Genomic DNA, 13526 nt, shown 5'->3' on the forward strand with positions numbered 1-13526 from the left:
ATGCTGTGATTTATGCTATGGGCTTAAAATAGCAAAATTAAATGGTTCTATTTAATCTACAGTCTAAAAAAAGGCACAAAGACTTTGTGGAAAAAATTATAACTGTTCAGATTACATTTCCAAGAGCTTTAACAGAGCATTGCTTTGATTCGCCAGCTTTGCTTGCTGGCAGGAGTGAAATTGAGACAATTTCACTGTCTGTGGAGGTAAAGAACGCCCTTTTGGCAAGGCAAGTTTGCCAGCTCTATGCAAATGTTGTTCAACAGAAGCAACTAAAACCTCTCGTGATTGCTTTAAAACATAATCTTTTTGGTCTGCAGCACATTGCACTTTTCTAAGTACTCAGTGATGATAGAGCGGGTCTTAGGGCAAGACCAAATACAAAGAGCCCTTTTTAATCTGAACATAGAAATGAACTCTGTTCATGGCTACACAGTCTGCTTTCAATCACATGGTCATGAAATACATAAATACTATAAAATAAACACGATACATTCAGAGTTTTCTACATCGCGGAGAGCTTTAAGACCTTCCTCACTCCCTGATGTAGTGAATATAGAACGTCTCCTTCTATACAGTGCTACCTCCACATACCCACACCTCCGTTAAACGCAACATAGCTCAGACAACCTTCCACTTTCGCCTGGATTCTCATCAGTCTCTGATTCTGTAAAACATCATATTGTTTCTTTAGGAAAAGAAAATATTGCACTTTTAAAAATGCATAAAAATTGAACCGAGTTCCTGTTAACTCCACCACGCAGTCTCATTTAAAATAATACTTAAAAAAAAATATTTTTTTCCTCCTTTTGCTTTGTGTTTTGCTACGTTTACAGCATTCTCCATCAGGATATCCCCAGAACATTCTTCCTTAGCAAATTCCTTACAGTTTTGCCATCAGATGTTTGAAACGCAGCACGAGCCATCAGAGATACATACGGCTGAGAGTCTCGAGTCTGTCCAAAGGTTCAGGATTTCATCGTACAAATGGGAACTACAATGACCAGAATAACCGTACAAGCTGCCGCAGCTATCAGGGCAGCTATCTTGCAAACCTTGGCTCTTCTGAACTCAGCTTCTTTGCGTTTTAATAAGGAATCATAGCCAGGAGTATAAATGTCTTCCATCCAGTATTCCAAGTTGTTTGGGTTTAAAGATTCTTGAGTCTAAAAATTGGAAGGAAACAGTTGTTAATTGTCTGGGAGTGGTCATTAATAAAATAAATAAATAAAGATGTGCCTGAACGTCTCCCAGCTGCATCTGGGTCTGCCGTCAGGATAAAGTGGGTTGCTGCCGCTTCTCCTATGCCTTCAACTCCTGGTCCCAGTTCCATAAAGCTGATGAAAGTGACAACAAAACACTGCAAAAAATAAACTCCTGCAACAGTGTAATTCTGCTGCAAATTCCCTCACGTACCTCTGACTTGCCGGAAACTTCGTCATCTGGGATGGCATTTAAATAAAATCTCTTTAATCTGCTAGAGAGCAGAGATGTCAGCAACTACCGGTTTGCTACTGCTTTTTAAATTATTAAAGCCCCTCTGATGGGAAGGGTTCTTAACTCACACTTCTCACGCACTCCATTTTACAAGGCTAACTCTAATTGTGCTTGCAGGGCGCGATTGCCCAGCCCCATCCGTCACGCAGTCCCTCTGGATGGGCAATTTGCAGACCCCTCCAGAACAGCAACTCCTGCGGACACCAGCCCTTCGTTCCAGCATGGGAACACGCAACCAACCGCAGGCAGCAGGTGCTGAGCACCCTGAGGAGGAGGGTTGCAAGAGGGTTTCCATGAAATCACTCAGGAGAGAGGGATCCTCAGCTTCGAGCTCTCCTTCCAGCCCCATGTGCTGAAAATCACCTGGATGCATGATGCTGTCTCGGTTTTAGGGGCAGGAGGAGAAGGGGAACTGGACACCCAGTACACGATTCGGTACCACACGTTACTCCAGACCATCTCCACAGAAGAGATCGTTTAACCCCAATTGTACAATCTCTATTTGCACAGGTGACAACACCCTGTTCATTGCCAAAGTCTGAGTCTCTCTGGGTTGGAAGTGATTTCAAGAGTATACCTAAGAAATTTAAAAGGAAAAAAAAAAAAAGAGAGATAAAGTGAAGGGGATCTGAACTGGTCAGAAGATTAAAGGCAACCTGGGGAACTTTAGATGTCTCCATCTGAACTTTTTGTTTTATTTCCTTATAATTGGAGCTCTTCAAGCTTTGCATTTCCACCTTGCTTGGTTTTTTTCCCCTTCTTCCTTTCTGTTAGGGAAAACGGGGGGAAATCAGGGAAACCCCAACACTAGGCATTACATTGCAATTGCCAGCAGAAAGGAATAAAGCAGAAAGAACATTTTGAAAAATGACAGCTTTTCCTCAAAGCTGTCTCCTGCGTCTGACGCTCCAAGAGGCCATTTGTTTAAAAAATGAAAAAGATTCCACATAAAAATGTCCCAGTGACACTACCCTAACACACTGGGCTCGTAACAGACCTGATCCAAAGGCTGTTGGACTCTGCACAAAGAAACTCCAGCCGACTTGAGGCGGATTTGGGTAAGCCTTTAATTGGCTAATTCAGATTTTGTGGCCACGAGCTACCGGCTGAAACCTTGCTTTGCCTGAAAGCAGTATTTGCTTTATGTACGAACTACTACAAGAAATGATTTTATATCTCCCCCCAAAATAAACAATTAAAACTGAGCAATGGTTTTATGATCGTTTTATGGAGATCTCCATGATAGCGCTAGTATGACAAAACAGAGACCATCAGCCGAGTCTGAGATTGTACCATTCAGGCTCTGAACGACCTGTGCCAGCCTTCTGAAAAACATCAGCAGCTTCATCTCCAAAGGCACCAGAAAACAGCCCAACAATGTTTCATCCCAGAGGATCATCACACACAGAGTAAAGAGATGAGATCTCACACAGACCCTGGGACAACCTTGGCCTGACTACTTTTGCACTTTTTTTTTTTAAGGAAATCCCAGCAGACTTGTCAAGTTCCAGGAGAAATTTTGAATAAACAAAGGTAGAAAAACCCCAAACATAGCCGTGCTATGCTTAAAGGAAATTACAGTTTTGGACTTCTCTGCCTCGGTATTGACCTCTTAACTACTTCAGAAGGAAGATGCATTATTAAAAAGGCCCATTACTGTTAATCAGCTTCCTTTCCTATTTCATTGCCAGACATAGGAATGTTCATTAAAGCATAATGTATTTACTTTCAGTTCTAATAAACTTAATCACTGGGAAAAACACCCAGTCATCAGTCTGTGTCTATTTTTCAAGTTTGTCAGTAAGCTCTGTTATAAAGTCTAGACATGGGCTTTGCGGAGTAGATGCAATTCTGACAGTTCCTTTTGGAGGGAAAGAATCAAACCAGTAAAGTTTTATCACCTTTATCCTAAAGATAAATGATGGCAATAAGCTGATTCCTCTGGTTTGCTCACAGTCACGCAGAGCTGCTTACAGGTAGCGAAAAGGCCCTAAAAGGAGCAGATGGAGAATGCTCCTCCCATGGGAGCTTTGCTCTAAAATGTCACCTCCCTTGTTGCCTCTGCGCAGCAGGTAAGGGATGCTTTGTGACTGCCTGCTGCGGAGGAACTTCTCTCAGCCTGGTACTACTCTAGCATACAATCTGCAATGCCAGGGTTAGGAATCTAGGGAGCTCTCTAAAGCTTTTAATACCCAAAAAGCAGCACAGAGCTAAGGCAAGATGCAGCCTGGTCCCTGCGCTACCAGATTTCTCTCCAAGCGCACTTTAGCTGCAGCAAGGAGCTGGTGAGGACAGGGAGCATGAGCCGAGGCAGCAGTTGAAATTTGTTGTGCAGAAATTCCCACACACTCATGGGAGTTGCACTACAGCACTGTGTGAGTGATCGTTTTGACTCCAAACCAGCCAACGTGGTGTCCAGAGGCATGGCATGAGTCCTGAGACCTGGGCTATCCAAGTCGCTCTCACAGTATCCTGATGCTCTTCTAGGGCTTAGTCTAGTGGGTTTGGAGCTGGATTAGGCACCTCAGCACTGAGCCATCAAGAGCTGACGTGGAGCAGCAAGTCTCAGGCTCTGGCACATCACCTTTCCTGGCAGACAAACTTTGAAGACAAGTATATTCCCTGCTTGAGTATGGCTGCACTGCACAGACTGCCGACCACAGAGCCGTTAGAGCGGCATCAATAAGCCCCGAGCTGTAGGTCAGTGCACCCCTACTGCTGCCAAGCCTTTGGCTAGCTGAGGCAGCTTGCTCTGCTCTGGAGCGTGCACACACGTGCCCTTAACAGGGTATTCAAAGTGGGCACTCAGTCCTGGGGCTGGGCAGCCCACTGTATATCAGGATTGTGATTTCAAATGCACCATAGTCTGGGAAAATTTAAATCTGTCTCCCAGCAACTTGCTCTGCCGTGCTTGTCGCAGAAGAGCCTGCATGCTTCCAAGCTGAACTAAAACGCAAACAAGACACACCACTAGCTGATCTGCTCTTCACATGAATCTGGTTTCCAACAGCCACTTCAAAGCTGCAACAGTGATGGGGTTCAAAAAACTCATGGCATTGAATGTTTCTACAAGTATTTTAGGATTCACGTTCCTAGCAAAAGTGAAGTTCTCTGTGAATAATTCGGACAGAACAAGGATAGAAGAAAAAACAGCAATGCCAGCTGTGGCACCACTCTGCCTTGCTGCAGGTAGGGACTGGTTCATCTTTGCACCCTTTTATCCCTCAATTCTTCTTTAGAGCTACTAACACCACGATGGCTTAGCAGACATCTCTCCATTGCAGAATAAGCTGGAAGCACCAACCTGTCAAGGATCACCATTCAGCAATGAAACATCCACATTCTTCTTTGTACCTGGCCAGGATGGATAGGGATCAGCAAGATTAGAGGCTCAACACTGCACAGCTCCTGCCTGAACTATCCAAATCCCTGCTTAAATGCATATTCTGGCAACATCCATTCACAATCAAGCCCTTCAAATTAAACAAATGGGACTCACTTGTAGATCCAATGCCGCAATCTTGCCTTTATCCCCCGAATTCCTGGTGTATTCCTCGATGGTCCACGATGGCTGCGCGCGTTTCACTTCCGCCAGCTCTGTCAACCTCATGTCTGTGTACAGCGGGTTGCTTTTCATGTGTGACTTGAGTGATGCAGGGTAGGGATGAGGACTAAAGACTTGTTCAATCAAGAAAGCGTCTTTTGGTTGTTTAGAAAGTCTATGTGGCTGTGGGATTTCATATTGCCTGTCTGCCTGCAATAGGGTTCAAAAGAATTTGAGAGAAGAAACAGGACTATGAGGAGGTTAAACACAAAGGACAGAGATGTTCTTTTCAGAATCACCATATGATTAAAAAAAGTATCAGCTACAACGTAGCTTTGGGATGGCCTTAATCCATTTGCCCACTTTCTTCTCATAACCAGACCAAAGAGGTATTTTACAGACACAGCTCTGTGTTCACCGTAACATGAACGAGAAGCTGATGCAGCAGAGGAGGTTCAGGTTTCCTACTGTTTACAGATTACAAAACTATTCTGAAAACAGCCCTGACATCCAGAAAAGCCTGGCTGAGCTAGAAAAGCTAAGATCCCCTTTCAGGCTTCTCAATTTCTGTTTCCAGATCAAACTTAACACATAGAAGTGTTGAGGGAAGCCTTCAGGTAGCACCCCCTTGACACTGCCCCATCCATGGTACAAATCCAGTGTCAGCCATCAGTTACTGCAGGAGTGAAGAAGGGACTTTCAAAGTCAGTATTTCATCCCAGGCAGATCAGTGCACATAAAACCCAAGGTTTGGGCTTACTATGGGTAACCTTCCCCTCCTGGAGCCTACTAATAACCCACAGGTTACGGCTTCTTGTTCACACAACAGCGCTTATTTCCATCAAGCCTCTTCCTCTCCTTTCTCAACCCTTCTTTGCCCTTGTCCTCCACCGTATGGAGGCACGGCATGGCCAGCATGTGGCTCTCATAGGCAAGGGAGCTGAAGGACTCCCAACTGCCTCCACCGCCCGTGAAACAGAAACAACTGCCCACACCATGCACAGTTTCAGCGGAGCAGCAACCAGAGCCCAGCCATGACAGCTACGCAATCTGTCAACACGGCAGTGGGCAGCTGTTGGGAGGCATGGGCAGAGTTTATCTAACCAACAAAAACGAGACCGCAGCTGTGCTGCATTTTCACAACGGGAGGCTTAAGATTCATTTAAACGACCATGAAAGTCAGATACAGATAACGTAACGACAGTGAGCAGCTCACGGTACACGTACAAGGATTCTTTTCTTGAGGGATTTGAATCCATGAATCTATTTTGTTGGCTTTTAAATAGGAACATACTTCTCTGATAAAAGCCGTCAATGCAATTTCAAAATATCCTTCTAAAACACCACTAGAGAATTTAAATTTTCCCCTTTTCACCAAGTTAATTACCTGGCCTTCTTATATTGCCACTGATGATGTATATCGTCATCTTCCAAAGCTGTCACCCACGTTACCCCCCGCCCTTTTCAAAAAGCTTTTAAGGAACAACTTGACCATATTGCAGATGCCAAGCAAGGATATATAGGTACAAAATCACTCAATTACGGCAACAATAAAGACAGACATCATATGGCAGAGCAAAGTATTGTCATACCCTGAGGCTTGTGATGACTACGGAAGACATTCATAACTAGATTATTTTTAAGTGCTTATTATGAGAGTTAAAGTTGAAATTACCTCTTTAGACTTCCTATGCCAGTCCTTGTTTTCTCCTCCATCTCTCTCTTTCATCTCCTCTTCCGTAATGCCAACTTGGTTGGTGTAAGTAATAGCTCTCCAGTCTCGGGGAGAGTTGGAAATACTTGCTATTTTAGATTCAGTTGCACTGTTCTCCTCTGTTAACGATCTTGATGACCTCCTAGTAAACAAACTTTTTTTTAAAGCTTTTACTCGAAGACTCTCGCTATTACTTCCACTGGCATCTGAGCAGCACCATTCTGGATTATTCTCCAGTTTGCCTCCGTGAGGAGTATTGTGGCACTGAAATATCTGTGGGGAGTTACTCTCATCCGACGCGGCCTCGCTTGTCAAAGAATTGAGATCTATTTGTACGCTAACCTTCTCTGGCTGCTGAATTTTTTGATCCAGCTTGCTTAACTTTCCCAGGACTTGGGAGATTTCTTCTCGGACTCCTGAGAGAGATTCCAGTTTCTTCTCTATTTCACCAATCCTCAAAACTAATTTGCAGACACTCGTTTTTAGCTCATCATCTGTGTTACTGACATCTGCCCGGACCACTTTATCCAGTTTGTTACAGGTGCTCCCGTTGGAGATTTTAGTCAAATTGTGCTCAGGGGAGCTCTCACAGTCTGATTTATGCACCTGAGACAAGGAACCGGTGCTGTTGTAGCATGAAGACTGCATCACTCCTGTGGACCCACTGATACTCATGTCGTCCAAAAACCGGAATATGTCACTGATGTCATCGCTCACAATTTCAGAGTCATCGTCTGACTGCTTAAGAGAGTGCCGCTCTCCATACTTGGTTTGTCCCGCCGCACACAAATCCTTGCATTTCTTGTGGTCCAGAACTTGCTGCTCCGTTTGTGTCCCAACACTCGTGGTCCTGTCAATGCTTAAGATCTGAACAGAAGTACAATTGATGCTTTTATCCTTAAACTTTTTGACTGGCTCGTGTTTCTCCACATCTAGAATGGAAGGAATTTCCTTGGGTTTGTGCCCATTTGGTTTCACAGCATAGTTTGCCTGCATAATTGGTGGCTTATCCTTTGTGTTTAGGTAGGACTGATGCCTGTCAGCTGAAGGAAAGTTTGGAGATGCGTTGTTCGAACTCTGGTACCGCGGCTTCTCTTCAGACTGCTTCCTATTAAAAAATGATCGTTCAAAGTCAGGAACCTCTTCAGTATTTAAACTCCAACTTTTAGCTGGCCAGGCAGTTTGCTTGCTTGGCTTTCCAGTCCACTTTTTGGTGTCCTGAGGCCCAAGAACAGTAGTTGGGCCAAAATATGTTGAAGCTTGAAGATCATCTAGACTTTCATGCTTCACCCGTCTTTTGTCTGGTATAGGAGAATAAACTGGATTCAAGTACTGGCTGCTGTATGGCATTTCAAAGCTGTGGTTGAAGAAAGCCTGCTTAGAGCTTTCTTTCCTGTTCTGAGGCTCTCTGTGTCCATCTTCTGGCTTTTTGTTGGATGGTATTAAGTTGGGAGATATTGTAATCAGATTATGAAAATCTTCTTTGAATATATTTCTTTTCTGGACACACGACTGCATCACAAACGGCTCATCATTTGAAATGAAAGTTTCTTTTATGCCTGCACTTATAGGCAAGGAGTCCTGGTCTGAAATAGATTCATTTTCAATGTTCATGGGGAAATAGGTACTCTGCATCTCACACGGTGGAGATGTGGCGATGGAGTAGGATGCCAGCGCCTGCAGCCTGTCCAGAGAGGCAGCCCGGCCCTTCATCTCCTTATTAACACCGAGTAAAAAGTTGGGTTCTGATGAGGGGACAAACTGTTGGCAGTCTTTGCAGTCCACCTTTCTGCATTTTGAAGACCTTCTGACTGGAAAGCCCCGGTTAAACTCCTGGTCGTTCAGCTCACAGTTGGGCACGCAGTCTGCCATATTGCAGATTTCCGTGTCAGATCTACAGGACTCGAAGGACTCTTTCTTCTTCACTTTCTGCCTTGCAACTGGAAGTTTCTCCTTGGCCACTCCCCCGTTCATTTGTATGAGGTTGAATATTGTTACTATATCTGCTGCAACCATGATTTTCTTTGATTGCTGATTGTTTACAGTGCATCTCATTTTGTCTTTGAACAAAGTCGCTGGGAAGTTAGGATCCAGGCAAGCGGTGTAAAACAGCACGCTTCTGAGCTTGGCCAGCTGGGATAAATCAAACCTCGCACACAGGGACTTGCAGAGGTCCTGGTAAGAAACGGTATTCTGCTTCGTGTCCAGCTCCTCCAAGATCTTCACCAGGAAGAGCGAGGATTCCTGGTTGGACTCCATGCCTTAAGCGTATTTTGATGTTTAGCCTGGAAACTGCGTTCCACGTCTAAAGCCACACAAAACAGCAAACAAAAAGATTGTAAGTCACCCACGGATAATATTCAGGACCTTGTAATTCCGACACAGATGGGACCTGACTCCCTAGCCATGCAGTCGAGGGCTTGCTTGCGTAACCCATCCTCACATTTCCGAACTCCGGGCTATAATCCTAGCTGAAATCAATACTTAAATGGAATCCGGATTTCATCCGAGGAGGCTCATTTATGTCAGTGTCTACTAAAGCAAGCAGGTGAATAAACAGCACAAGCTTTGGCGGGGCTGAAGAAGTGGCAGATACACAATCCCAGCCAACTTGCTAGGGGGCTTTCACTGCATTTCTCACCAACTTGTGAGAGGCTGAGAGTACAGCCATGTCAAATTGTTTGGCAATAATTCTAGCCCTAGCCTAACCAGGGATGATCGACCACACCACGACAGCCCCAGCTGTTTTCATATCCGACTGCAAATCGCTCCCCGGAAGCATTTCTAACAATAAACTTCTGGCATGTTTTTAGAAGTTATCTGAGCACATAATTACCATCTTGCTCATTTTAAAACATTATTTTCTCCTCTTCTCTGAATTGCCTCCTTTGGATACCATGACGCTTTTCCCAGAAATACCTTTTCTGAAGTTAATGTTTCAGGAATGGAAAAGCTGCCTGGTCTCATGCGAAAAATCTCTGTGAGCCCCATTTCTGCTACAAAGTGCAGAATTTAGAGAAGAGCAGAAAGAGTTAAACAACAACAACCCAAAATCCCACTGATTCTTGAAACCAATCCAGCAGATGCTAGAGGGCTGACTGCCAGTCGGGGTGGATTTGAAGCCTGAGAAATATCAAGGACAGAGGACATCCTCTTTAGTGATGCATTCCCAGAGAAACCCAGGGAGTGCAGCTCCATTCACCAGCCCAAAATGACAGGGCAGAGGTGGACAGCAAAGGCTGCACGTTTGTGTGGATAACAAGAATAGCTCGAGCAGGCACAGCTAACACTAGCAAACATCTCGCGAAGGATATAAACCCCTGCGCTTCCAGAATTGAAACCACCCTCTAGCTATTACGGATTAGAGAAGGATGCTGATGGGGGGCAGATTATTCTTCCTCCTCTTACTGTGAATATCCTTGTCAGTGTCTCTGGTGTTGGCTACTAGGAGAGACAGAGCACAAGATGATGCAGTCTGCCAATTCCTATGTTTGGACACTTTGTTAGCCTCACTGATAGGAATGACAAAAATATTTTCCTTTCCCCAGAAAGGTACGGTATCTTCCGCCATTCACCCCCACTCTAGATGACCTCTGGAACTAGTGCATCAAGTGCAGAATATCCACCCAAATGACAAAGCACAAGCAGGGCGTACAAGGTTTCTTATTACTCATCTAAAAAGTCACCTCCCAGCCAATAACCTCCTGAGCACCACTCCAGGAACACAGGACTCCTGCACGCTCTCCTTTAGCCTTTCATCTTGTCCTGATGTTACACAATGGCGATCACTATCAGTGTCAGAAGACAGCATACACCAGCTTCTGTAACAAACATCACAGTAGCATCTTCCGAAGGCAAAAAACACAGCCACCAGGTTGCCCATAAGAATATGAAACAAGTCTCCACACAGACTTGGCTGTTTAAGCAGCATCTTTCTACTGCATGTAATCAGAAGTTGAGCAGCAGCAAGGTGAATGTTCTGTGATTGTAAACACTACCCTCAGACACCAACAGCTACAGGGATTTTCCAACACCTCCACTGCATGCATGTTTGCTTTCAAAGCTCCCGTATTTACGCATAGCAGCACAACTCTTCTGTGAACCGACAAAGGAGCGAAAACGTGCTCAGCTCCAGAAAGTAATGCTAAAAGCTGGAGGATGATGCCTGCATCCCTTTTCTCCTTACCAACAGCGCGTGCTCGGAGGCACAGCCTTTTTACCAGCCTTCCTTTGTATTTCTCTGACACGTCACCATCAGACAATAAAGCTCCCAAGCTAAGTCCAAACCATTCTACCTGACAGCAAAGCCACCAAGCAGTGTAAGAGAAAACTTCCCATGTGGGGCTTGGAACTCTCCGAGCTGCCAGAGGACTGGCATCGCAGGTCAATTTTCTGCATGTTATAAACCCGTCATTTGGGGCAAGAGTGGAAATCTGTCTTTTTGTCACCTCCGGGCTGAATACCAGCAAAACCAGCTATCTCTTCCCATTTGTAACTTCACAGCTTCCTGCAAAACCCTCACCTGGAGATGTATTTTCACAGCCTGGCAGACACCCTGCACTGTGTGCAGCAGCCTGCCAGCACTCTGCTCTCTCCCCACTCCTGCTAAAACACGAGTAGCCAGTTTGCAATACTACATCTCTTAAAACTGTCAACCCATTTTGTTCCCTGCATTTCTGTCTTTACTCTCTCATCCCAGTGAGGATATCCTAGGTACAGTTTCTCGAATTTTTTTGTTTTGTAACAAGCCATTCATAGCGTGCCTCTCCCATCAGATGTTTTAACTTCAATTCAGGTTTCTAAACACTATGAATCTATTAAAACTGGGGTGAAGCTGATTTTCAAATGTGCTGCGTGCTGGCAAGTTTAGGAAGTTCAGTGGCAGCCATGCATACCCCCAAATCTCCTATTGCTTTTATTTAGCGCTGACAAGGAGCCTTGATCTGGGGACTCCAGCCCATACCCAAGCACTAAGACAGCAGCTCTGAAGCACAAATCCCAAGCAGAAGAGCTCTGCTAGACCTGCTCGAGCTCAGCGTGGGAGGTGGTGCCCAGCTGTAAAACAGTGAGAGGACAGGGAGAGAACAGAGGCTAAGACAGGGTGACCAGGAGAGAGCTGAGCCTGCTGAGGTGGGAATTCAGCCAATCCACTCAGCTGAGGCTCAGTTACAGGAGGTGGGAATTGAAAAGGCAGGTTGCAAAGTCAGATATTGGCGTCGAGGAAAAGTAAGCTAGCCGAGACTTGGAATAATTTCCTCCTCACCCCTTGGCTGTTCACAGCTTTCTGGTGTGAGTGCTCTTTAGGCACGAGAGGTACCTTTGGGCTTCAGCCTGGGCATGGAAATGGGTGCTCCCCTGTGCCAGAACATCAGAAACATTGCTAGTGGGGCACAAAACAGACTCAAGCTGCAAAGAACAGGATGTATTACCCCATAAGGATGGTATATAAGTTTGATTCCTGGGTCAGGATAAAAACCCGGTGCCAAGATTTTTAGTGGCACATTAAGCTTCTCTGCCTCTTGTCAAGATTCCTAACAGCCTGAGGTGGAGACAGGTGCCTCTTGGCAAGTCACCCAGGGAGCTGCCACATCCCAGGTGCCAAGCACTTGGCCACGTACCATCTCAGCTGTTATGTCCACGTTCATTCGTTATCTCTCAAAGCAGGACCAGAATAGACCTGGACAAGGCACATAAATGTGAAGCTCCAAAATAAGGACAGGAAGACCTTTTAAAGAGGGTACAGGGTCATGAATCAGTCGAAAGCAGCAAAGCAAATGAAAGCACCCACAGCAAGAGCAGCAGCACAGGGCATCTTTGGATGGCCTCAATTCCACCAACATCCTCCTACCTCTACCTTCACTACTAGCGGCCACATGCACCCTCCAACCCACCCCCAAACTGACTTTGGTCTCCAGGGACATGGAGCCAACCAGATACAGGGACAGGATCTAGCTTATTTACCTCCAGCATGAGGGTCTCTGACCAAAAGAGCCCCTTAACATTTCATCTTTAGTGATTTTGTTACATTGAGTGGGAGGGTCTCTTTGACTCAGCTTCCTAACATTTGATATTCGTGGCTCTAATAGCACAATTATATCCGCGCATGGACTTGTACAGCATCATCTTGCACGGCTAGTCAATGGGGTCTGACTCTCCTTGCACAAAGATGAGCTCCAGGCTTACCACAAATCAATGTGTTCTTGCCCTGCTCCACGAGCAGCAAACTGAGCTCTCATCTTACCATTAACTCACTCTCTCAGCCTCTGAAGAAGACGACCAAGAATATTATAATTGCAACCCCCACCCCTAGTGGTGCTTTCTGCTGCACCGGGGGAATATTCTGTTCCATTTTCTGGTGTCTTTAGGAATCAAGCCTCCAAAGACCTGCCCCCTGTGGTCCTCCAGACCAGGGAACCCACGTACTCCTTTCATGCAGCTTGCTTCCCCGCAGAACAGCCAGAATGCACCTTCCCTCCTCACCGCCTCCCAAATCAGCACTGGAGCAGGGGGCTCCCCTCACCTCTTGACTATCCTATAAATTCACCTCCCACAGGAATTCACTAAATTAGTTCTGCTCCCCAGTTGCCTTGTCCGCTTTCCGCTGTGACACCCTCAGCCCAAACCCCTCCCCTCTTGACTATCCTATAAATTCACCTCCCACAGGAATTCACTAAATTAGTTCTGCTCCCCAGTTGCCTTGTCCGCTTTCCGCTGTGACACCCTCAGCCCAAACCCTGCCCCACGGCATGGACTAAGGGCAGCACACATCAG

The 13526-nt window shown here is 45.6% G+C and overlaps 1 protein-coding gene across 1 annotated transcript; it reads right to left on the reverse strand.

The window, feature by feature from the left end:
* Window positions 1-235: 235 nt before the first annotated feature.
* On the reverse strand, window positions 236-9062 carry KIAA1024 (KIAA1024 ortholog). Its single transcript, XM_010136779.1, has 3 exons — window positions 6717-9062; window positions 4997-5251; window positions 236-1166 (listed from the first exon to the last, which is right to left on the reverse strand). Exons 1-3 carry the CDS (start codon window positions 9012-9014, stop codon window positions 969-971), a joined length of 2751 nt encoding a protein of 916 aa, XP_010135081.1. The 5' UTR covers window positions 9015-9062; the 3' UTR covers window positions 236-968.
* Window positions 9063-13526: the final 4464 nt, after the last annotated feature.

Source organism: Buceros rhinoceros, unplaced genomic scaffold (assembly GCF_000710305.1).
Source record: "Buceros rhinoceros silvestris isolate BGI_N320 unplaced genomic scaffold, ASM71030v1 scaffold14615, whole genome shotgun sequence".
NCBI classification, from domain to species: Eukaryota; Metazoa; Chordata; class Aves; order Bucerotiformes; family Bucerotidae; genus Buceros; species Buceros rhinoceros.